The sequence below is a fragment of the Silurus aristotelis genome (assembly GCF_946808225.1).
Source record: "Silurus aristotelis genome assembly, chromosome: 13".
Taxonomy (NCBI): Eukaryota; Metazoa; Chordata; class Actinopteri; order Siluriformes; family Siluridae; genus Silurus; species Silurus aristotelis.
The window spans coordinates 9744418-9769555 of NC_139586.1; the positions used below are offsets into that span (position 1 = coordinate 9744418).

At 36.9% G+C, this 25138-nt stretch overlaps 1 protein-coding gene across 2 annotated transcripts; it reads left to right on the forward strand.

Moving 5' to 3' along the window:
• Positions 1-2983: 2983 nt before the first annotated feature.
• pik3ca (phosphatidylinositol-4,5-bisphosphate 3-kinase, catalytic subunit alpha) lies at positions 2984-24246 on the forward strand. 2 transcript variants are annotated; one of them, XM_083558443.1, is made up of 22 exons: positions 2984-3379; positions 4345-4440; positions 6492-6910; positions 7565-7774; positions 8817-9067; positions 10586-10831; positions 12087-12172; positions 13131-13236; positions 13469-13621; positions 13814-13948; positions 14088-14212; positions 14336-14417; positions 15112-15276; positions 15441-15544; positions 16090-16261; positions 16370-16476; positions 16560-16681; positions 18879-18957; positions 19053-19223; positions 19331-19448; positions 19522-19676; positions 20289-24246. In XM_083558443.1, exons 3-22 carry the CDS (start codon positions 6559-6561, stop codon positions 20557-20559), a joined length of 3210 nt encoding a protein of 1069 aa, XP_083414569.1. In that variant the 5' UTR covers positions 2984-3379; positions 4345-4440; positions 6492-6558; the 3' UTR covers positions 20560-24246. The 2 variants fall into 2 exon arrangements, with proteins under 2 accessions (XP_083414569.1, XP_083414570.1); XM_083558444.1 differs by having other exon boundaries at positions 3026-3379; positions 4345-4627; positions 4663-6910.
• Positions 24247-25138: the final 892 nt, after the last annotated feature.

Sequence of the window (25138 nt, forward strand, 5' to 3'; positions counted from 1 at the left end):
TCAAATGTGCATATTCCATAATTTATTAGCATGGAAAAAGAAAACCATAAAGCAAATTTCTTCTTACTTTCTGAAAGTTACAATGTTTATGATGATGATGATGATGATGATGATGATGATGATGATTACACAATACAATCTAAGCAATCTGTCTGTTCTCGACTGTAAATGTATATATACAGTACAGACCAAAAGTTTGGACACACCTCATTCAAAGAGTTTTCTTTATTTTTATGACTATGGAAATTGTAGAGTCACACTGAAGGCATCACGGGCTATTTGACCAAGAAGGAGAGTGATGGGGTGCTGCGCCAGATGACCTGGCCTCCACAGTCACCGGACCTGAACCCAATCGAGATGGTTTAGGGGTGAGCTGGACCGCAGAGTGAAGGCAAAAGGGCCAACAAGTGCCAAGCATCTCTCGGGGAACTCCTTCAAAACTGTTGGAAGACCATTTCAGGTGACTACCTCTTGAAGCTCATCAAGAGAATGCCAAGAGTGTGCAAAGCAGTAATCAAAGCAAAAGGTGGCTACTTTAAAGAACCTACAATATGACATTTTTCAGTTGTTTCACACTTTTTTGTTATGTATATAATTCCATATATAATTCCACATGTGTTAATTCATAGTTTTGATGCCTTCAGTGTGAATCTACAATTTTCATAGTCATGAAAATAAAGAAAACTCTTTGAATGAGAAGGTGTGCCCAAACTTTTGGTCTGTACTGTATATATATATATATATATATATATATATATATATATATATATATATATATATATATATATATATATATATACAGTATACAAATAAATAGATTAAAAATCATACATTGTGATTTCTGGATTTTTTTTTTTTAGATTATGTCTCTCACAGTGAACATGCACCTACGATGACAATTTCAGACCCCTCCATGATTTCTAAGTGGGAGAACTTGCAAAATAGCAGGGTGTTCAAATACTTATTTTCCTCACTGTATATATATATATATATATATATATATATATATATATATATATATATATATATATATATATATATATATATATATATATTTTTTTTTTGTTTGTTTGTTTGTTTTTTGTGTGTGTGTCTGTATTATCAAATAACAAACAAATAGGATCCAGTGCTTATCCATTTATTTTATTATAAATTGTGACATAAAACAAACAAACTATTCATACAGAATACTACACTGTTTATGATTATGGTTTTTAAAGAGGCTTTGACTTCTCACATGTACATTACAACACAGTGAAATTCTCTTCACACATCCTGGTTTGTAAGGAAACTGAGGTCAGAAGGCAGGTCCTCCACGATACAGCACCTCAGGAACAGAGAGACTTAAGGGCCCTCGTGGCTGAAGGGCACAGCAGTGGTAGCTTGGCAGTGCCAGGGATTCGATTCCCAACCTTCTGAACCTTAAGCTTAAATATTGAGCCACCACTTCTCCTTTCAGTTTATAATAATAAACACAGTGCAAATCTAGGTACAAGTGACCGGTGATCCTGTCCTTCCATCTTTTTAGATTCACCTGATTTAACTGGAGGCTAATCTGTGCATCTGAGGATTATTATAAAATAAAAAAAAACTAAAGATCCATGAAGTTGTTGAGCATTTTAAGAACTATGACCTGAATAAAAAAAAAAAAAAAAAAAAAAAAAAAAAATATATATATATATATAGGGGTCGCCCCAGCGGATCATCTGTCTCCATACCACCCTGTCCTCTACATCTGCCTCTTTTACACCAACTACCTGCATGTCTTCCCTCACCACATCCATGAACCTCCTCCTTGGCCTTCCTCTTTTACTCCTTCCTGGTGGCTCCATCCTCAGCATTCTTCTACCAATATAATTCATGTCCCTCCTCTGCACATGTCCAAACCATCTCAATCTCGCCCCCCTCACCTTGTCACCAAAACATCCTACATACTTTTGTCCTTCTCTATACTTCTCCATCAACATTCTTAATGCAAATAAGGCATCTGTGGTGCTCTTCCTCGGCATGAAACCATACTGTTGCTCACAGATGGTCACCTCTTCTCTCAGCCTGGCTTCCACTACTCTTTCCCACACTTCATGGTGTGACTGATCAACTTAATTCCCCTGTAGTTACTGCAAGATTGCACATCTCCTTTATGCTTAAAGATCGGTACCAGCACACTCCTTCTCCATTCCTTAGGCATCTTCTCACCTTCCAGAATCCTGTTAAACAATCTGGTCAAAAACTCCACTGCCATCTCTCCTAAACATCTCCACGCTTCTACCGGTATGTCATCTGGTCCAACCGACTTTCCACTCTTCATCCTCTTAATCGCTGCTCTCACTTCCTCCTTACTAATCCTATCTACTTCCTGCTTCACTAACTCCACATCATCCAACCTTCTCTCTCTCTGATTTTCCTCATTCATCAGCTGCTCAAAATACTCCCTCCATCTTCTCAACACACTCTCCTCACTAGTCAATATATATATATATGAACTATTATGAACTATATAGTTCTGGAAATGCTCAACAACTTCATGGATCATTTGGTTATCTTATTTTGGATTGTACTGTAATAATATATTAATAATAATAATAATAATAATAATAATAATAATAATAATAAAAACAATGCTACAATGGCTTGGGACTGCAATTTGCATGGACAGTTCTGCATTTGAGTGAACATCACTGAATAGCACAACTAAAAAAATGATGGAACTGTAATGAATGAACATTTGGTGTCACCAGGACAAGGATGGGTTCCCTTTCTGGTTCTTACAGCACACACCAGCCCGGCTCCTCTCTCCCTCTCTCTCCCTCCCTCCCTCCCTCTCTCTCCCTCCCTCCCTCCCTCTCTCTCCCTCCCTCCCTCCCTCTCTCTCCCTCCCTCCCTCCCTCCCTCTCTCTCTCCCTCCCTCCCTCTCTCTCTCCCTTCCTCCCTCTCTCTCTCCCTCCCTCCCTCCCTCTCTCTCTCTCTCCCTCCCTCCCTCCCTCTCTCTCTCTCTCTCTCTCTCTCTCCCTCCCTCTCTCTCTCTCCCTCCCTCTCTCACACACACACACACACACACTCTACCGTCGTGAGCGTCTGTATCCAGCGATCTGGCTGTACTTGCTCTTCATCATTTCTCGTGCTTATTTCCATGAAGTCCACGACCTCCACCGTTAGGGTTTCTTCATTCCTGGATAAAGACAATCATGTAGAGGAGATCATGTACTCGATCTGTGGACAGTAATGCGCGCTTCCTGCTCAAAAAAGACAAACGAGATCAGCTGTCTGTCGTTGCTATGGAGAGCCTGCGCCTATCGGGCCGGGCCGGGTAGGCCGCAGCAGCGCCTGCGTGCTGGAGTTACATCTGTGACCACCGAAAGCGGATTACTCACCAAACACGGTGCCCGAGATCTCCCGCAACCTCATGCTCACAACACTTGAACCACCGGTGCTTCTTTAGCGAACAAGCTATCACGATTAAACCATGGAGCTGTAATCAACGAACGAATAAATAATCAAAGGATTTCTAAAATCGTTCACATAATAAGGAGCATTTTGGCTCAATAGTTACTGGTTAACCTGCAAGTTGATTTGTTGGCTCTGGTTAGCCGTTATGTTTACAACCGCACCGTATAGCATATCTGAGAAGACATAGTGACGGTAAAAAAACAAAATGTCTATAGTGTTTATTGACTAATATGTGTCTGAATAAAGACATAGCACAGTTATACTAGTGAATTTTATTTGTTTTTCGTGTTTTGGTCGGACACTCCCATTCTAATTAGCCTGCTAGCTTTCTTCGTCAGCTTGGGCGTCGGGTTGGTTTTTCAGCCAGCAAAGCCCAGATTACAGCTCATATGCGCCCGAACAAGCTTTATATATATATTCATATAGTCAATTGAATGAATGTGAAGTATAGAGAGGTGAAAGAAGCAGCCTTTTCCCTACAAATGCAAATATTTCAAAACGTATAATGTGTTTTTTAGTGTATATCCCTTTCCTTTGTTTTTCATGACGCGGAACTTCACTTGGCCAGCCGGTTCTCTTAGCTCATTTCGTTTAGCCTGTTATTCATGTATAAAATCTGAACACAAAAGTCACTTCTAATAGCTCACTGCTCTTTAAGAATCGGTTTTTAAAGTCTGTTTTCATCAATGTAAGTTGACTGGAGAGATCAGAAGAGCGGGTGTTGTTTCGCCGTGCTAATGAATGGCTGTTGATGGCGGTAGTCTTTGTTATTGGTGGGAGTTTATCATTAGGACACAACGTGCGCAGGGGGAAAAAAAAACAAAATTTGCTTTAGTTGATAAAAAAGGGGTGCTTGATTATTCTAAACGTGTTTCTTTTCTCTCCACATTGTTACAGACTACTCCACATTCACTTGAGGAGTCAATCATCAAGTCCACAGATGTTCCCAACATGAGGATAGCTGTGTACAAGCAACCCTGAACCTACTCTATGGTAAGAATCATTAGTCATTGGGTTTTGATGTATTAGGAAGTATCTCAGGTTCCCATTTTTGCCATCGACAGACAGTTTCCACACATCCGTTCGCTCGGATTGGCTGCGCAAGTTCGAGAAACTTTGGTTCATTTGAGCCGAGAATAGTCTGAGTGGTCAGATGTGATTTTTACTAAGTGATGTAATAGTGTTTATGTTTTTTTTATTTGTTTGTCATACTAGGTGATGCACTTGGGGGGTCAAATCTCCAGAGTTTCTGTGGGTTGTGCCAAATATTCTTGGCTCCATGCTGAGGAGCAATATCTTCCCTATCACCTAGTGTTACATTCTTTTAATTGCTCAGTGAGTCATATAGTACCTGCTTCCTGTAAGCTGTCGGATGACACGTTGTTTTGTTAGTGAGATGCACTCAGTGAGGTATTCACTAACGCTGTGACTCGGACGTTGATGACTCACTTATAACTGGATTGGGCTTTTGCTGTTTCTCAATGTACTGTTCCGCCCTGTTATCCCTTAATAAATAAGGATTTACATATTCGTAAGTTCTCGATGTCTGTCTCAACATGCTACCTGTCTGTTCATATCAGGTCTGAGGATCGATTCTCGAATGTTTGTCAGACCTTCAAGAACGGTTGTCACGAGCCTTGGCTCGATCATCCGATTGCTCCAATTCAGGACTTGTCTGAAATATGAGTTTTGTTTGCCGGTCAGGGATGCTGTATTTAGTACGGACTGGTCAGGCTCAGACAGGCGTATTCCGGGTTATTGATCAGAACTAGGGGGATCTTAAAGGAGAGAAGAAAATCTCGTTTCCCTCCCGGCAAGTTTATGAACTATTTGAACAGTTTTAAATAAAATTGTGTGATTTCACAAAGTTGTTTTATTTATTAGAATGGACTTTTCAAATGTAGCAAACTATTTTTCTTATAGATAATAAATATTTAAAGACAATAATTAAATAATAATAATTAAAAAGGAAAAGCACTGGGTTTTTTTTTTTGGTTTTTTTGCATATTTGTCGTCCATTGTATCGTTACTGTTTTCGCACTACTTAGTTGAACCCTTTTTCTCAAGAACCATGTCTTTTCTAAATATTCAGCTTGGTGTATTCTTCGCAAATCGGACACATCAGCATAATTTCACACAGCATTAGAAGTAAACAAACCTTTTAACTCTAAATGAGTTGTACTCTTTATACAATTCTGGCTTTAGAATCATTAAGATAGTTAACTCAAACACTGACTATACAATTTGCTCTTTAAGAAAGAAAATATGAGTCATGTGAGTTAAGCTGCCTAAATTACTCACAAAATACAAACCTGAGGGGCATCAACTGTTGAACATGTCAAGATCTCAATGGTATAATAATGAACAGCCATTTACTGCTTAGCGTGTAATGCAGCATAGTATATCATATTTATCTGATTTCTAAACTATATCAGTTCCATCTCTGAAGTGATTATTTAAAGCTTTTTAAAAATTTTTTTTTAATGAGCACACAGTGTTTAAAGATCCCATATACTGTAGGCTTTATTTGGTGTTGGTTTAAATATTTAAGTAGCATCTAGAGCTGTTTTAATTAATGCATTAATTATGCACTTACACAAAAGATAACTTTTAGAAAATTGTCCAGGCAGAACATTTGACAAAATCAACTCTATTCCTTCTCTTTTGGAAAAATCATTATCATAGTACAATTTATATATTTTTATAAATAAGACAGCGGATGTGAACGTTTAATCCTGGACTTATTTGACGGTCATTCATACAGTTTTCTTGTGCCAGTAATCATAAACACTGCCTCTGGTTTCTAAGGCACAGTATCCTTTTGCTTAATTTATATTTGATCTTTTTTGTTCTTTATGTTCCTCATTATTTATATTACACTCCAAAACGGAAGCTATTTTTGGGGGACTGTGAAAAACATGATCTTTTTATATCTTACTAAATGATTGAATGAAGCAAATACAAAAATCTACTGTAGATAAAGCAATTAAACACAAAATGCCCAATGACATGTATAAATGTACAACTCTTCTTTCTTTTTTCAGGGGATAAAGAAGTTGAATGGTTTAAATTTTATTTATTGATATTGGACAATTGTGAGAACTAGAGACCATGCCTCCAAGGCCATCCTCTGGAGAATTATGGGGCATCCATTTGATGCCCCCCAGGATTTTGGTGGACTGTCTGCTGCCCAATGGCATGATCCTGACCCTGGAGTGCCTCCGTGAGGCCACACTTGTCACCGTCAAACACGAACTGTTTAAGGAAGCACGGAAGTTCCCGCTCCATCACTTGTTGCAAGAGGAAGCTTCATACATCTTCGTCAGTGTAACACAGGAGGCCGAGCGGGAAGAGTTTTATGACGAGACCAGGAGACTCTGTGATCTCAGGCTCTTTCAGCCTTTCTTAAAAGTCATCGAACCTGTGGGCAACAGAGAGGAGAAAATTCTCAACCGGGAAATTGGTATGAACTTTTTTTTTTCCTTTCTCACTTTTAGATGTTACATTTTATACAGGGATTTCAAATAGGAGGATGGAAGTGCTCACCTGGATAGTGGATGGTGTGAATTTACCAGTAAACTCGCAAGCCAGACTTGTATCATTTGCTAGAAAGATGCATGCGATCCGTCAATAAAAGTAGTCAGGAATCAAAATGAGCTGATCTTTGGCACACCAGCAAATTTGAAATATGCTTTAACACCCAAAGTTTCTGAAGCTGAGATTAAGTTTATCCTCACATTTATTTTTAATTCAATGAGAATTCATGTTCTATAGTTGCACACAGTGTAAATGTGTTCAACATTTCACATACAAACATAAAGTTCTCACTTACAACAAAGATATTAAAGGATGTATCAAGCAATAGAGTAAAAGGTGGAAGGAAAAATGAAGCCGCCGAGGGTGTTCACATACCAGAAGAGCACATTGCACGTTGTTCACTAACACACCAACATGTTTGTGTTTAGGCTCTTTCACCCACCCGTTTTACGTTAAACTTACCTTTGTGTATATACGACATCTAACCCATGTAAACATGTCTTGTATGTATTTTTTGAATAAATGAATGATTTTTTTTTTTGTTTGTATTTAATAGTCCTCAACTTGTTCTTCGTTTCAGGTTTTGCAATTGGAATGCCCGTGTGTGAGTTTGATCTAGTGAAAGATCCTGAAGTGCAGGACTTCAGGCGAAACATACTTACCGTCTGCAAAGACTCAGTAGAAGTCCGAAATGCCAACGGGTCACATAGTCGTGCATTATATGTTTACCCTCCTAATGTGGAGTCTTCAACAGAGCTTCCAAGGCACATTTTTGGCAAATTAGACAAAGGTAAGAGAAATGAGAGTTACCCATTACATTAGATTTGAACACACACACACACACACACACACACACACACACACACACACACACACACACACACACACACACACACACACACACACACACACACACACACACACACACTTGTCAGCCTAATCTTTATCAACTGCCTCTGTAATGAGCATGACAATTTTTTTCTGCACCATTAAAAGAGGTGAAAATTCAAATCCAAATGTTTGGGCAGTAAATACTAATGTGAGTCACATTTTCCTTTTGATCCAAATTTTACCTGACATTTACATTTGCCTCATGATTTGTAAAGGATATGTGGTATTTAACAGAAAATGACACAAAATACACAAAAAATACGAGACATTAATAATTTTATTTTAATTGGCCAGAGAGCAGCCGATGTGGGAGTACAGCCCAAAACTAACATTGTTTTCACTTTTGAAATAATGTCACACAATGAAGCAACCGTATTATCACAACAGTGTTTCCTTTATGGGAACTGAGGCAATAAAGTGACATTTCATCATTTCTTAAATGTCTTCAATCAGTTCCAGTGCAGAACCTTCCTGATTAATGGAGGCGTTCAGTTTTTCAACCTACTTAATCACTTTTCTTGCAAAAAGATATACTTTTCTGACAAAACCCCCCATGTGACATGGAAATTAAGTCAATAAACCATCATTTTAAAGTGTATTAGCTAGCCCTCTTATTTTAGCTAAAGGCTAAAGAGCATTTCAGGAAAAAAAAAACTTATTCAGAAATTAGGAAATATTTTTTTTGTTTGTGTGGTTTTGTTGAGTATTAATTGTCGTATTTTAAAATCTATTGAAAATAGTTTAGTAAAATGGCTTTCAGTTCCCATTCTAAATGTGTTGTGAGTAATTTGTTGCTTTTTAAGTACAAGCAGAGGTTTCAGGTATCAGTGGTAATCATGCATAGGCCACAAGTATAGTAGTTGAAGTATTTTGCTAGTGTATTGTTTATTCTCTTAAATTCTATAAAATGTTGCTTGTTTTTTTTTTTTTTTTTAATCCAGGTCAGATTATCGTAGTCATCTGGGTTATTGTGTCTCCCAACAATGACAAGCAGAAGTACACGTTGAAGATCAACCATGATTGCGTGCCTGAGCAGGTGATAGCAGAAGCCATCAGAAAAAAGACACGCAGCATGCTTTTGTCTCCCGAGCAGCTGAAGATGTGTGTGCAGGAATACCAGGGCAAGTACATCCTCAAAGTGTGTGGCTGTGACGAGTACCTGCTGGAAAAGTACCCTATCAGTCAATATAAGGTACAAAATCCTGAATCGTTACATTTGCCTCTGCTTTGCATACTGCTTTAAAATCTCTGTCAACTTATTTTCATAGTTCTTTTCTCACTGCGAACAATAGCTTCATTGCCATCTGCTGCAAAGGCAGAACCTTTTTTCCCCCTCAAATGGCAATTTTTTCCCTTTTCTTTTTTTTGTCATGTAGAGGTGATGTCAGGTTTGTCAAAATACCAGTATCAGAATTAACCGCATTACATCAGCTTTTCATTTATTTCAGTTTTTTTTTCTATCTTTTTTTTTTTTTTTTTTTTTTTTAGTTATTTTTTTGTACCAAATCAGTATCTCTGACCTATGAGTACATCTTCCTCTTCACCATGGGTTGTTTAAGTATCAACTGCAGCACTCTAAGCTGTTTCAAAACCATGTTGCCATTAAAAACGAATGCATTTGTTCTGCTGCTGCTTCTTCCTTTTAAGTATTGAATGATTTTATTATCTTCAATTAATCTTTTGTAGCAAAAGTCTAGCTCAGGCATGGGCAAACAACAACCTGATGCATAATTAACTGTTGAAATAAAAGAAAAACTATTTATAAATTCCACCTTTTATTATACATTTTAAGGCCGCGTATACATTATTTCTACCACTAGATGGCAGACCAATGCAGTGCTAATTACTGTGTAAGAAATTGTCCTGTCCATGTTCGGGTGCCTGAGTAAACTTGGCCTTGAAGGTACAGGTTTGAAGATGCTGCTGTATTTGAGAGTGTTTTATTTTAGCCAAACATTTTCAGTATATTTTGCACAAATTGGCCTCGGTAGTTGGAAGTCTATCATTTCCGGTGGAAACTTGGAAATACTTCAGAATTTACTTCCTTTGTGCATTTGAGCTACAAAGTTAGAAGAAAAACTACATTTGTCTTTTGCCATCTAACTACTAAGTGAACTCTTTCAACTTTGAATAAAATAGTAAACGGTATAGTCATTGTTCTAGATTTAAAGTCAGGGTTGAGGAGGTCATCCATAGTTGACAAGCAGGAATAGAAGTTGGGGTATTTTCTTAGGCCGGCAATCGCAATGCGAACGAATATGACCGAGTGCACCAATAGCTGTTATGCAGAAGAGCCGGCAAGATAAGCTTTCAAAGCACCCTTTAGTTTGTAGGCTCACCAGGTTTTTGCTCTGTAAAATAACAATGGTATTAAATGAATTATGATATAAGGCAATGACGACGTTTTAAAAATAAAAACGATGGCATACTGATTTAACTTCCATTTAACTGAATTTCTAAACTATTGTATCAAATCACAGGCTCAGGCCTGCAATGAAGCACTAATAAGCTTGTCGTATGAACATAGGAGTAAAGAACAGATGAAGACTGTGTTTAAGGTCCTCCAGTAATCTCATCTGCCAAACAGCACTGCAGAGCATAGTGTTTTAGGATCCTGAAATAGCACGATTAATTACTGTTGCTACCTATAAGATCTGATTTTGTAGTTTGCGTTTCTAAGTGAATCTTTCGTTCTCTCGTTTTCTTCCAGTATGTGAGGAGTTGCATTATGCTGGGCCGATTGCCAAACTTAATGCTGATGTCAAAGGATAGCTTATACTCTCAGCTGCCCATGGACACATTCACCATGCCGTCTTACTCGCGCCGCATCTCCACAGCCACACCATACATGAACGGGGACACCTCGAGCAAATCCCTGTGGACCATCAACAGCAACCTGAGGATACGTGTGCTCTGTGCAACATACGTCAACGTGAACATCCGGGACATTGATAAGGTACTTACAGAACCAACGGTATTTTAGATAATAATTACAATTTTACAACATTTATTACACAGATATAACACAAATGTTATCAAATCAGTCATGTCTTTCTTGTTTCTGAGTCGCATACATGTTCACAGATGAGTCTAAATTTGATATTTTTAGCCTCTAAGAGAAGAACTTGAGAACAAGAAAGGTATAAGCTTAATAGTTTGAGGTTGTTTTAAAGCAAGGTTGGTTGGTTGGAGACTAATACTGATTAAAAGGAATACTGAAGCAACATGGCTACCATTCCATAATTCCATCTGGACTGCAGTTAATTGGAACCAACTTCACCATACAACAAGACAATGAAGTGAAACTTATGTCTAAGTTAAGTAAGAGTTTTTTTTTTTTTTAGAGAGAGCAGACAGTTGATCGGAGTTTTTTATATCAAGGACTGGCCTGTCCAGTCACCTGACCTATTGAACTGCTTTGGGAAGAAATGGATCTCAAGGTCAGAAACAAATATCCACCTAGTGAAGAACAACTTTGTTTTTGTTTTTTACTGAATGTTTGGAGAGACAAACTGTCCAGATGCTGTTGTCCATGCCAAGAGAGGATTTAAAATAAAATGAAAATAAAGTTGTACTTTTTAAATATTTGTTTGAAATAAATCTTCATACCATTCAATTAGTTATTTTTTTTCTTCTATATGAACATCTTTCAAAAAACGGTGAGACGTATTACATAATGAATGCAACAGCTCCACTGTAAATTCTGTACATTTCTGTAACTCAGTCATTCATTATTTTAAGGTTTATTGTGTAATTTGTGCATCACTTGGAGTAGAATCTGTCTGATCATGCAGTTGCTGGATAAGGAACTATAGAAAAGCAGTGAAATCAAGATTAAAAGTGTCCTATCCATCTTTTGTAATAGTTTTGTCTTGGTTAGGGGGGAAATCTGAAAACTTGTGTAGAGATTGGAATAGACAAGGAGATGGGAATAGATGAGACTTCAATCTCTTGCAGGACACAGTCCACACATGTAGTTAAGCATAGGCACAGAACAGAAGGTTTTTTATTTTTATTTATTTATTTGGAAGTTGTTTAGAACCTGATCGAATGTGCAAAAAAAGAAAAAAAAGAAAAACGTAGATGCAAAAGAATCAGGGACTTTGGCGCACTGACACAACAGCACTATACATGTTGGTCAAGCATTACCTTTGTGTACATTGTTCTCTTTATGTTAAAACCATCCTAAACTGTTTTGTATTGGGTTATAGATTTATGTCAGAACTGGAATCTACCATGGAGGAGAGCAGTTATGTGACAATGTCAACACACAACGTGTGCCATGTTCAAATCCAAGGTATCGCACAAACAAATTTTTACTGCATACAAAAACCACAAGCATATTCTCTGGTAGTATAGAACTTATGTGGTATTTGCATTTTAATGTCTCTAGGGCTGTAGCTATCGATTATTCCATCGAGTAATCAGATAAGAAGTGCTTTTTCTTTATTAAAGAGCAATACGAAATAGACACAAGAAAATAAGACCTGTCTCTTAAAATGATCTAGTGAATAATAGTAATTAATCAAGTAATTAACATTTTATTGCTGAAATTGCATACAATAATACCTGTGAAAACTAAACCTATTTACTGCATTTAATGGCAGTATTACATCAAAATGCAAATACAAATGTATGAATAAAAATACATTTCAGATTACTCTTAAAATAAATAAATAAATAAATAAATAAATAAAAAGCAAACACACTATATGTAGTTCTCTTTATGTTTAAGTCTGATAGAAGCTTTTTGTGGTTTGCTTTGGCCTGAATCTATCTTTAAAGCTGTTGGTGTATGAACGAGACCACCACTGCTTCATCTGTCTTGATCTAGAGCTGATTGTTAGAGACTTCGTTTGATACCGTGCGATCCTATTGATTGTAGCCCATTTCATTTTCAGGTGCGAGAAATAAAGTTGGAATTAAGAGGAAATAAAGTCGGAATTAAGCATTAACTTTTTTTTTATGTGGCGGAATTAAGCTTTTTCTCTCGCCTTTCTGTGTTTTCGCCCCGCTCCTCCATTTTTCATCCTGCAGCGTCTTCTGTGTTCCCTGTCCAGAGCGCTTCACAATTTTGCTGGTGGTGTGTCAGTAATAATGGTCCGTGGGGAACACAGTGCTAAATGTGTAGTTAAATGGACTAAGCAAAGTATCTAGACAAATAATTTGCCTTGATGATTTTTTGTATTCAAATTACTCAAGTTACTTGAGTTATTTATCTTTTACCCCTAAATGTCTCTTTACTTTTCTCTTAGGTGGAACGAGTGGCTTATGTATGACATGTACATCCATGACATTCCCCGAGCTGCTCGTCTTTGTCTGTCCATCTGCTCTGTAAAGGGGAGGAAGGGAGCAAAAGAGGTGCTACCACAGTTCACATGCTTTACTTTTTTTATTTAGACCCTACAGAGACAGGAAGAGAGGGACAGGCCATGAGAGCGTTCGAAAATTTAAAGCTGACTTACTATTAACTGTTTATTTGATTGAATATATTTTGTCACTGCGCACAAGTTTTAGTTTATTGTAGTTAAGTGGTGAGCTAACAGTGAGATAACAGTGAGCTAACAGAGATGCCTTTCTCCTTATGTCTCAGGAACACTGTCCGCTGGCTTGGGGAAACGTAAACCTCTTTGACTACACACATACACTGGTCTCTGGGAAAATGGCACTAAACCTGTGGCCAGTGCCACATGGTCTAGAGGATCTCCTAAACCCCATCGGTGTCACGGGGTCCAACCCCAACAAGGTGTCAGTTCAATGCAGCCATATTTGATACAGGGATTGGAACCATAAGCAGTCTGCTACTATGTAATGTTGAAACATTGCTTGCATATTTTGAACTATTAGTGATGGCTGTTTATTTTAATAGTGTAAAAAAGTGTTAAAGCAGTGTTAAAAAAACTTCTTTTAAACACAGTTTCCATGCTCTGTTGAATAGGAAACCCCATGTCTGGAGTTGGAGTTTGACTACTTCAGCTGTCCTGTGAAGTTTCCTGACATGGCCACAATAGAGGATCATGCTAATAAGATCATGTCTAGAGAGATGGGCTACAATTATTTTCAATGTGGGCAGGTAAGCTTCCACACAAGCATCCTGCTTACTCAATTATAGCAGCATTTCCTGTATGTATGTATGTATGTATGTATATATGTGTGTGTGTATATATATGTCTGTGTGTATGTATATCTCTATTAACAATATTTCTCTACAGAGCAGCAGACAGGCTCGGGACCACCACATAATGGATACTGACATCGAGCAGCTGCGGCAAGTAGCAAACAGAGACCCTCTCTCTGAGATCACTGAGCAGGAAAAGGACTTCCTGTGGAGGCAAAGGTACTCCAACATCCCACACAGCATCTCTTCTACAGTACTGTTATTACTGTGAAATCTGTTAGTGCTGGTCTTTGAAAACCTCTTAAAGTCCTGTTATTTTTATTTTTGTGTTCTGTTTTTCAGGCAGTATTGTCAAAGTATACCAGAGATCCTTCCTAAGATTCTTCTAGCTGTAAAGTGGAACTCCAGAGATGAAGCTGCTCAGGTTGATGAGAAATTCTAAGGAAACTATAGACAAATAGTGTGCTAGGCTAGTAATATACATGTACACAACATAGAAATAATGCACTAATTCTTATTCACTAAAACATAATTCACTAAAATAAACCTATTTGGTGTTTTACGTAACTTGTATCTGGAATGCAGAAAGTTTTTAATGTACACGGATATATTTCTGGTTCATCAAACTCTGAGCACTATATTGTACATAATTTTGAAATCAGCCTATAGTTTAGAGATTCATGATTCTTTCTTTCTTTCTTTCTTTCTTTCTTTCTTTCTTTCTTTCTTTCTTTCTTTCTTTCTTTCTTTCTTTCTTTCTTTCTTTTTCTTTTATTCAAGTTGTATGTTTGGTGTTTTAGTAGCATTGGTTTCAAGAGATAAGAGAAAAGAAATGTGCGAATATCTAAAATAAAAAAAATAAATAAATAAACATAATATAGTATATACACAACGTATAAATACAAAAGAAAAAAAAAACTAGTAAGTAGTTACACTATTAAACATATTGCACAGTTTTAAATTATTGTTATTGCACGTGTGTTGCTTAAAAAACTTTGTTATTGTTAAATGAAAGTAAGTGAATGTTTAATTTACAATCTTGGATAATAGCATAGTCCTGAAATGTTTAGATTTTTTTTCTTTCTTCATGTAGTTTATATTCTTTCTCTCTCTTCCAGATGTATTGTCTTCTTAAAGACTGGCCTGAAATTAGACCAGAACAAGCTATGGAGTTACTTGACTGCAACTATCCAGATCCAATGATACGAGACTTTGCAGTACGGTGCCTTGAGAAATATTTGTCTGATGATAAACTCTCCCAGTACCTTATTCAGCTGGTCCAGGTGAGATTCATTTTAAATAATGAATCCGATCTGTAATCGAATTGATTAATGTAAATAATACCATGAATTGTCATAACATTATTCTCAGTTGTTATTCTCATTCTAGTCCATACTGCACAATAAACGACAATGGTTTTAACATGTAATGTGTGTGTCCTGAACAGGTTTTGAAGTATGAGCAGTATCTTGATAACCCCTTGGTGCGGTTTCTGCTGAAGCGAGCCCTGACCAACCAGAGAATTGGACATTTCTTTTTTTGGCATTTGAAGTGAGTGACACGTTCTTTCAGAACAGGATGTTGATTATGTATAGGCATGTTTTGCCTCCTAAGCAAAGTGGTATGTTTAGACCTCTATGACTAATATGTTTGCAAAAGGATATTTAGATCTTTTAAAAAAATGTTATGTTTACATTGTGTGTAAATATTTGTTTACCGTGCCATATGGTCAGTCTTGCAGAGTTTTGCATCTGTAATCACATTGCCTACTCCAACTCTTTTGACTCGTTCTGGCAAACGCAATTCAGGTTGAATGTTCAGCTGCTTGTACATCATAAAACCCTTGATCCAGCTTCTGATCTTTAAACAGCTTGATAATAAGCTCAGCTCTTCTTCTATAGTCTTGAATTTCAGCTGTTTTCAGTGCTTTTGACAGTTTTTCTTAAGTAATTGTTCACATTAACTGTAAATAAGAATGGTAATACTTCAAGGGCAAACTTCTCATTCTTTTTTTGTTTGTTTGTTTTTCCATTTCTTTCCAATACATAATTAAGTGGACCATATTTTTTTTTGCTAACTCACTGTCTATGTTTCAGGTCAGAGATGCACAACAAAACAGTGAGTCAGCGTTTTGGCCTGCTGCTGGAGTCATACTGTCGTGCCTGTGGTATGTATCTGAAGCATTTGGGCAGACAGGTGGAGGCCATGGAGAAACTAATCAACCTTACAGACATACTTAAGCAGGAGAAAAAGGATGAGACTCAGAAGGTAAAGTGTGTTCTCTGGTTGAATTATGCTGCTAAATGCTATGTTCCTGGTAAACTGTCTGGGTTATAGACCTTCATCTAGCTGAACTAAATGTTGATGCATCTTTAGGTGCAAATGAAGTTTCTGGTTGAGCAAATGAGGCGGCCAGATTATATGGATGCCCTCCAGAACTTCACCTCTCCTTTGAATCCAGCACACCAGCTAGGCAACCTGCGGTAAGCCAGCTAAATACTAGCAGTTTCACATAAATCCCAAAACCTTTTCTCTGTTTTTAATTCTCATTTTATTTATTTGTTAGCCTTGAAGAATGCAGAATAATGTCATCAGCAAAGAGGCCCCTGTGGCTTAACTGGGAAAACCCTGATATCATGTCAGAGCTGCTCTTCCAGAACAATGAGATCATCTTTAAGAATGGAGATGGTCAGTCACCCCTCTTTACTGAAAGTTTATATATATATATGACACACACACACACACACACACACACACACACACACACACACACACACACACACACACACACACACACACACAGTACAGACCAAAAGTTTATGTATATTATATATACAGTACAGACCAAAAGTTTGGACACACCTTCTCATTCAAAGAGTTTTCTTTATTTTCATGACTATGAAAATTGTAGATTCACACTGAAGGCATCAAAACTATGAATTAACTCATGTGGAATATATATACATAACAAAAAAGTGTGAAACAACTGAAAATATGTCATATTTTAGGTTCTTCAAAGTAGCCACCTTTTGCTTAGATTACTGCTTTGCACACTTGGCATTCTCTTGACAATATGACATATTTTCAGTTCACTTTTTTGTTATGTATATAATTCCATATATAATTCCACATGTGTTAATTCATAGTTTTGATGCCTTCAGTGTGACTGTTCTGTGTGTGTGTGTGTGTGTGTGTGTGTGTGTGTGTGTGTGTGTGTGTGTGTGTATATATATATATATATATATATATATATATATATATATATATATATATATATATATATATATATATATATATCTATAGACAGAAAAACACAGAATTGTTGACATTGTTGCAGATTTATTAAAAAAGAAAAACTGAAATATCACATGGTCCTAAGTATTCAGACCGTTTGCTCAGCCAGGAGTCTTTTTGGGAAAGATGCAACAAGTCTTTCACACCTGGATTTGGGGATCCTCTGCCATTCCTCCTTGCAGATCCTCTCCAGTTCTGTCAGGTTGGATGGTAAACGTTGGTGGACAGCCATTTTTAGGTCTCTCCAGAGATGCTCAATTGGGTTTAAGTCAGGGCTCTGGCGGGGCCATTCAAGAACAGTCACGGAGTTGTTGTGAAGCCACTCCTTTGTTATTTTAGCTGTGTGCTTAGGGTCATTGTCTTGTTGGAGGGTAAACCTTCGGCCCAGTCTGAGGTCCAGAGCAGGTTTTTGTCCAGGACAAAAACCTGGAGAAGGTTTTTGTCCAGGATATCCCTGTACTTGGCCGCATTCATCTTTCCCTCGATTGCAACCAGTCGTCCTGTCCCTGTAGCTGAAAAACACCCCCACAGCATGATGCTGCCACCACCATGCTTCACTGTTGGGACTGTATTGGACAGGTGATGAGCAGTGCCTGGTTTTCTCCACACATACCGCTTAGAATTAAGGCCAAAAAGTTCTATTTTGGTCTCATCAGACCAGAAAATCTTATTTCTCACCATCTTGGAGTCCTTCAGGTGTTTTTTTAGCAAACTCCATGCGGGCTTTCATGTGTCTTACACTGAGGAGAGGCTTCCGTCGGGCCACTCAGCTATAAAGCCCCACTGGTGAAGGGCTGCAGTGATGGTTGACTTTCTACAACTTTCTCCCATCTCCTGACTGCATCTCTGGAGCTCAGCCACAGTGATCTTTGGGTTCTTCTTTACCTCTCTCACCAAGGCTCTTCTCCCCCGATAGCTCAGTTTGGCCGGACGGCCAGCTCTAGGAAGGGTTCTGGTCGTCCCAAACGTCTACCATTTGAGGATTATGGAGGCCACTGTGCTCTTAGGAACCTTAAGTGCAGCAGAAATCTTTTTGTAACCTTGGCCAGATCTGTGCCTTGCCACAATTCTGTCTCTGAGCTCTTCAGGCAGTTCCTTTGACCTCATGATTCTCATTTGCTCTGACATGCATTGTGATCTGGAAGGTCTTATATAGACATGTGTGTGGCTTTCCTAATCAAGTCCAATCAGTATAATCAAACACAGCTGGACTCAAATGAAGGTGTAGAACCATCTCAAGGATGATCAGAAGAAATGGAAAGCATCTGAGTTAAATATATGAGTGTCACAGCAAAGGGTCTGAATACTTAGGACCATGTGAAATTTCAGTTTTTCTTTTTTAATAAATCTGCAACAATGTCAACAAATCTGTGTTTTTCTGTCAATATGTGGTGCTATGTGTACATTCATGAGGAAGAAGAATGAACTTAAATGATTTAAGCAAATGGCTGCAATATAACAAAGAGTGAAAAATTTAAGGGGGTCTGAATACTTTCCGTACCCACTGTATATATATGTATATATATATATTATTTATTTATTTATTTTTATTAATGTGAACTAACTTGAACCTTATTTGTAAATTTTTTAGACCTAAGACAAGATATGCTGACACTTCAAATTATTAAAATAATGGAAAACATCTGGCAGAACCAAGGTTTAGACCTCAGGTACGTTTGCTTTCAACTTTAACTATTGTTCAAAAAGAAAAGTGACTGAATTTTTGTATGTGTGTATTATTTTTAACTTGGACATATCTTTCCAGAATGCTGCCCTATGGTTGTCTTTCAATTGGAGACTGTGTTGGCCTTATTGAGGTTGTGAGAAGTTCTCATACCATCATGCAAATCCAGTGTAAAGGAGGCCTCAAAGGAGCATTGCAGTTCAACAGTTCAACACTGCACCAGTGGCTGAAGGACAAGAACAGGGGCGAGACGTGAGCTTTTTTCTTTTTTCTTTTTTTTTTATGGCCGTGATCAACATCGAGTTATATTTGTTTTAATATTGCATAGTTACAACATTTTTAAACATGTACCACTGTAGGTATGATATGGCCGTTGACCTGTTCACACGATCCTGTGCCGGTTATTGTGTGGCCACTTTTATTCTTGGCATTGGTGACCGACACAATAGTAACATCATGGTAAAGGACGATGGGCAGGTAGGTTTCTAGAGGTTTCTCCTGTTTTTAAATATTGTTATACATGGCTATTGATGATTTCTATGTTGTTTAGCTGTTTCACATAGATTTTGGCCATTTTCTGGATCATAAAAAGAAGAAGTTTGGGTACAAGAGAGAACGAGTGCCATTCGTCTTAACTCAAGACTTCTTGATTGTGATTAGTAAAGGAGGAACTCAAGAATGCACTAAAACCAGAGAGTTTGAGAGGTATGTTTTTGAGGTTTATATTAGCAGCCACACTTATTTGAGCTCCTTCTGTAGGTTTAATACATACAACCATTTTTGCTTTCATCCCAGATTTCTGGAGTCACATACACTTGTAAATGCAGCATTAATGATGATTACATTGCATTTCATGTTTGAGGGAAACCCAAAGTTAAAGGCCCCAAATATGATGTCTGAAAAGATTGAGGACTCAGGAGCATTGGATCTTTTGTATAATTTGTTCAAATCATTTTTCTAATGTAATGTTTATAAGTTGGGTGCCTCTGCAGTAGATGAGCATGTACATTATTATAAGCAACATTTTTTTTGTTGCTGTTTTGCTTTAGATTTAGTTTAATTCGCAAAGCAACAATAACCATCTCGAAGAAAAAGAAAAAAAAGCTTGGTTGCTCACTTAGTAATAGTCACAGGTTTCTGACATTTCTTCTCATGTTTCTTAAAATGTTTAATCTGGTGTTGCCTTAAACCATATTTTGGTATTTGGTACACAGATTTACACACTTTTTTTCCATCAGTATTAATGTAGCTGTATTTGTGTATTTGTACATCCATTTTCAGCAATTCCATTTTACTTATTGTCACTGCCCCCAACAGGTTTCAGGAGATGTGCTACAAAGCATACCTGGCTATTCGACAGCATGCAAACCTCTTTATCAACCTGTTCTCGATGATGCTGGGTTCCGGTATGCCGGAGTTGCAGTCGTTTGACGACATTGCCTACATCCGCAAGACTCTGGCACTAGATAAGACTGAGCAGGAGGCTTTGGACTACTTTATGAAGCAGATGAACGATGCTCATCATGGTGGATGGACCACAAAGATGGACTGGATCTTCCACACCATTCGACACCATGCCCAGAACTGAGCCCGAGTAGGACTGAGCCCGTATGAAAGGTGCTTGAGCTAGGACCTCATGCCCAGAACCTACTGGCCTAACTTTGCTGGTAGAAACCTGGCAGCCAGACCTCAAAGTGGGGTAAAATGTGCCCCAACTGACCTTCAGAGCACTAAACAATCCAAAATATTTTTCTTTTGTTTTAGTCTCCTTTTGGCATCCATACAGAAGAATACTAACCCTAATCTTTGTCCAGAATGGTTGTACATTATTGCCTGTAGTTTTGTACTGATGTGTTCCTCTTTTTTTTTTTTTTTTTTTTTTTTTTTTTTTTTTGTTCTTGCTGCTCTTTTCCTGGAGAGACCATGATGAATTTTATTTGATTTCAAGTTTTCTTTTGAAAAAAAAGTCCACGGGAAGTGTTTTGTTTTTTTAAACGTTTAGGGCACTCTTCGGATTACTCATGTCTTCCTCCAAGTACAAATGCCTTTAAATATGCATGGAACCTCTGAGGAACTCATAGATGAAACGGTCGAAATGTTGGCGTTTGGTCTCCGTCCTGAAGGCAGGTTTCTGTAGCAAATGTAGAGGAGTTGGCATTTCCTGATGGCTTGCAAAAAAAAAAAAAACAATCCATTGGCTCTTGGAAACTGTTGCCCTTTGATCACTACAAAGGTTTTTAATGCTTCTCCATCTCCTTAACTACCTTACGTTAATGCTGAGTGAATATGAGTTTAGATAGAAGCTATAATTTATTTTGCCCTGATTATGAATTTAGAGGAGGAATATTTAACCTTGTTGCACACACAACTGCAGCCAATGAAACACTAACCGAAAAGAAACATCCAAAGCCTACACGGTGAACGTATTCAGACTCAACATAGAATAAATATTTCAAATATTCTTCCGTGCAAATTCCTCCCGCAAACCTTTTCAGACCAACACGGGTGAAAGCAAGAGAGTTTAAGTTAAAGCCTTAATGGAACTTAAAGCTTGGTGGCTAAATGCACAGTTGTCTCTCATGTGTACTGCATGCGGCAGTAGAGGCTAACTTGGTGCTTAGTAAAACCAGGTTTTGTGAACACTTTATCCTCAGAAGAGTTGCTCTATTTTCTGCTAAAGTTAACCAGAGAGGTTCATATATTGTCTGCATTTGTCCTTACTTTCATTGTGTCTGGTAACAACTGTTAGCTTCTATAAGAAATGAAGAATGGTGCTAAATAGATTCCACTGTATAGAAAGGGAAGAATCTCTGGACGTTTAATGCTAAAATGGTTTCGAACGCTGAGAATGGTTCAGCCGATGATGTCATTTACACTAATAACTACACTTTACAATAGTACATATTTGTATTGTATATATGCCTTTTGATGCTTCTAATTTCTCCTCCATATTGATTTTGTGCAGTACACTGTCAGACGTGATGAGGATCTGTCAGGTGTGCGATATGCAGTTTACTTCTGGGGGTTCAAAAAATTCATAAGCTTTAAACTTTATTTAAAAAAAAAAAAAAAACAAGTAACTTTGGCAGATCCCATTTATAATCTATCAAAGCTGTTTCATTAGCATTTCACCAGGGCAGCTTTGGCTATGTGAATAGAAGTTGTTGAGTAAGAGAGAAAGTGATCCAGTTAACAATCATGTCAAAAAAATTATTTTGCATGACAGTAAAAAAAGAGAGATCCAACCATTCAAGCCAAACCAAGTGACCTCTAAATCTAAATATTGTATACGTCCACAGTAAATTTACTTTGGGTTTACATTTGTATTTGAACCACAATGACTTGACACAATGATCACAGCCTATTAATCCAATCTCTGTGGTTATGGAGAAAGCCTGTTGTGTTTTCGCATTTAAAGCTGTGAAAGTGTAAAGATTATAAATGAGGTGCAATTGTGCTATCTGTATGGATGTGTGTCTGCTGGTGGGACGACTAGCTTGCGCTTTTTGATTTGTTCGAAAGTTCATACCTTAATGGAAGCTTCTGTATGTTTTTTTTTTTTTTTTCTTAAAAAATCTGTTAATTCAAGCCAAAGTTCTACATATGGTATGTTGCTTACCTGCTTAAGCACCTGAAGCATTAAAAAGGCCAGTCCTTGTTCCCAGGACATCTCAATATTGTAATGAAGATAAAGCTATATCGTAGTCTGAAGGACTTTTTTTTTGTTTTTTTGTTTTTTTTTTAAACTCTCAGAAGTTTAATATTACATGAGCAGTTTCTATCCATCAAATTTGAGATGAGGCCAATCAATCTGCCTTTTTGCTAAATGCAAAGACCCTTGTGTTTTTATTTCTTCATACATTCTGTAAAGGAATGTGTACAATTCTGTTGTGCACCGAAATGTATTAATGCACAGAATAGGAAGGGCATCTTTATCTCATCAATCTAATTTATAATACGTATCCTGAAGTATGATGGCATTGTGGTATTCCAGTTTTCAGATTCATTTATCTGTTGAATTTGAGGCTTCAGATCTTTAAATGTCATTGTGATTCTCATATGCAGTAAACTAATGAACAGGTATGCAGACCGCAACTGATGTATCCAGGTGGCTTTTGCACTTTGTCATTTTCTTCCCCTCAATTCTTTACAGCCAATTCAGTCCCAAAGGACAGAACATTTTCAACTGCATGTCTTTAGCAGCATTACCAATTGTACTCCTCTACTGCCTGAAACAGTACAAATTAATTAGCAGTTAGTCCTTGTAAGCAGCCTTGTTTTAGCCCTTTAGAAGCCATTTAGTGCATGTCACAAATTTGTTTTTGTGTCTGTACAGGTTACAGATGGGCTGGACCCATTTAAAAGCCCATTTTAAAATGTTTAAAATTACATGTGCAAATGCTTTGTATTTTCCTTTTTTTTTCACCAACCAGGAAAACCGAGATGCTGGATTCTTGGCATCATTTATATAAATTACAATGGAAAAAAAATCATATTTCAGTTTCAAATGTACTTGAATATCATTGCTCTGAACCATCCTCGTGTTGAGTGCAAATCTGTTGTTGTGGTGTAGCACTGAAGGTTCGCTTGCATAGGCAATTTCATACCGATGTTGAATGTCAAAAACAAAGTTGGGTTGTAAGAGGCTCTGCTGGAGAAACTCTTGTAAAAGTAAGTTTGCCATTTTTTAAATCCTAAGGAAAATATTTCACTATGTAAAATGTGGCAAAAAAGAAAGAAAGATGGATCTAATTGTATAAACATGTACTAAAGGAAGGTCAAAACTATTTGTCTGCTATTCTTAAAATGCTTTTGAGTGGTTACATTTCTATATCATTCTTCTTAATGTTTCCCTACTTTATATATATATATATATATATATATATATATATATATATATATATATATATATATATATATATATATATATATATATATATATATATATACGCAAAATAAATAAATTATTTTTCTTTGTTTTTTCATCTGTAATTATTTTTGAAGAACACTACCTAGTGGGCCAAATAATGTTCCATACAGCCATCCTGCATGAGATTCAAGTTAAAGCCCTATTATTTTTGTTCATAATATGTAGATATCAAAATATGTGGCCTAAGACTGCACCCTATAGTAACCATCTATAACTGCTAACAATGACACAGCCTCATTCTCATTTATTTTCTGTTTCATTGTGCACCTCAGTTTCAAAGTTGCTTTCTATCCCCAATATTTTGAGTGTAATGTGACTATGTAAAAATAAACCTATTTCAAGAAATGTTTCTTGTGCCAAATTTTTTTGTTCTTTTTTCAAATTAGTATTTTCTTTTTTTTTTTTTATTATAGTAATTATAATTTTTTTTTTTTTTTAAATAATTCCAATATTCATAGGGATGGACCATTTTATTACTGTTGCCTTTTAATGCTTCTCTATGAACAAAATTTATTATAATCCCTCTGTTAACGAAGGATTACAACGACCTACAGTTCAATGTTTGGCAAATAAATAGTTTAATTTACTTTTGAACAGATTGCCTTAACTTGTGTCACTATGACATCACTATTACAGTGTTTTTTTTTAAGTTTGTGTTGACCACCTAATCGCTTCTATGTAATTCTAGCTGTTTGTTAACAGATCAACAATTTATATTGGCAAAAGCAAAAGCACCATAAAAAATGTTTAAAAAAAATCATTCATTTTATATTTAGAAAATCAGGATATGTAGGTTGATTATTTGTTGTAGTTCTCACTTTTTACTCTCAGGAATACAATGGGTATAAAAAAGTTTTAAGTTAACAAGGAATTGGCCAATTCAGTCTAAAATACTGTTTCCAAAGTCCACAGAACTGTGTAGTGGTTAGGTTAAGGTCACACTATACCAGGTTACAGCATAGGTCATGAGTCCTAAAAAAAAAAGAAACAAGGAAAAATGGATCAAATCATAATATCTTTGTGTACAAATTGGTACAAGCAGATACTTTACAATATAAAACTTTGGAAATAAAGTGTATTATTTTTTATTTTGTGTTAAGTGTGACTCCTACAACAATACAGCATGCATAACATTGTATTAGTGTTTTTGCATGCATATTGACTGTGATATGCACTTAATTGAATAATTACCTTCTTACAAATGACAAAGTAACTAGGAAATTAATTAGATAACCAA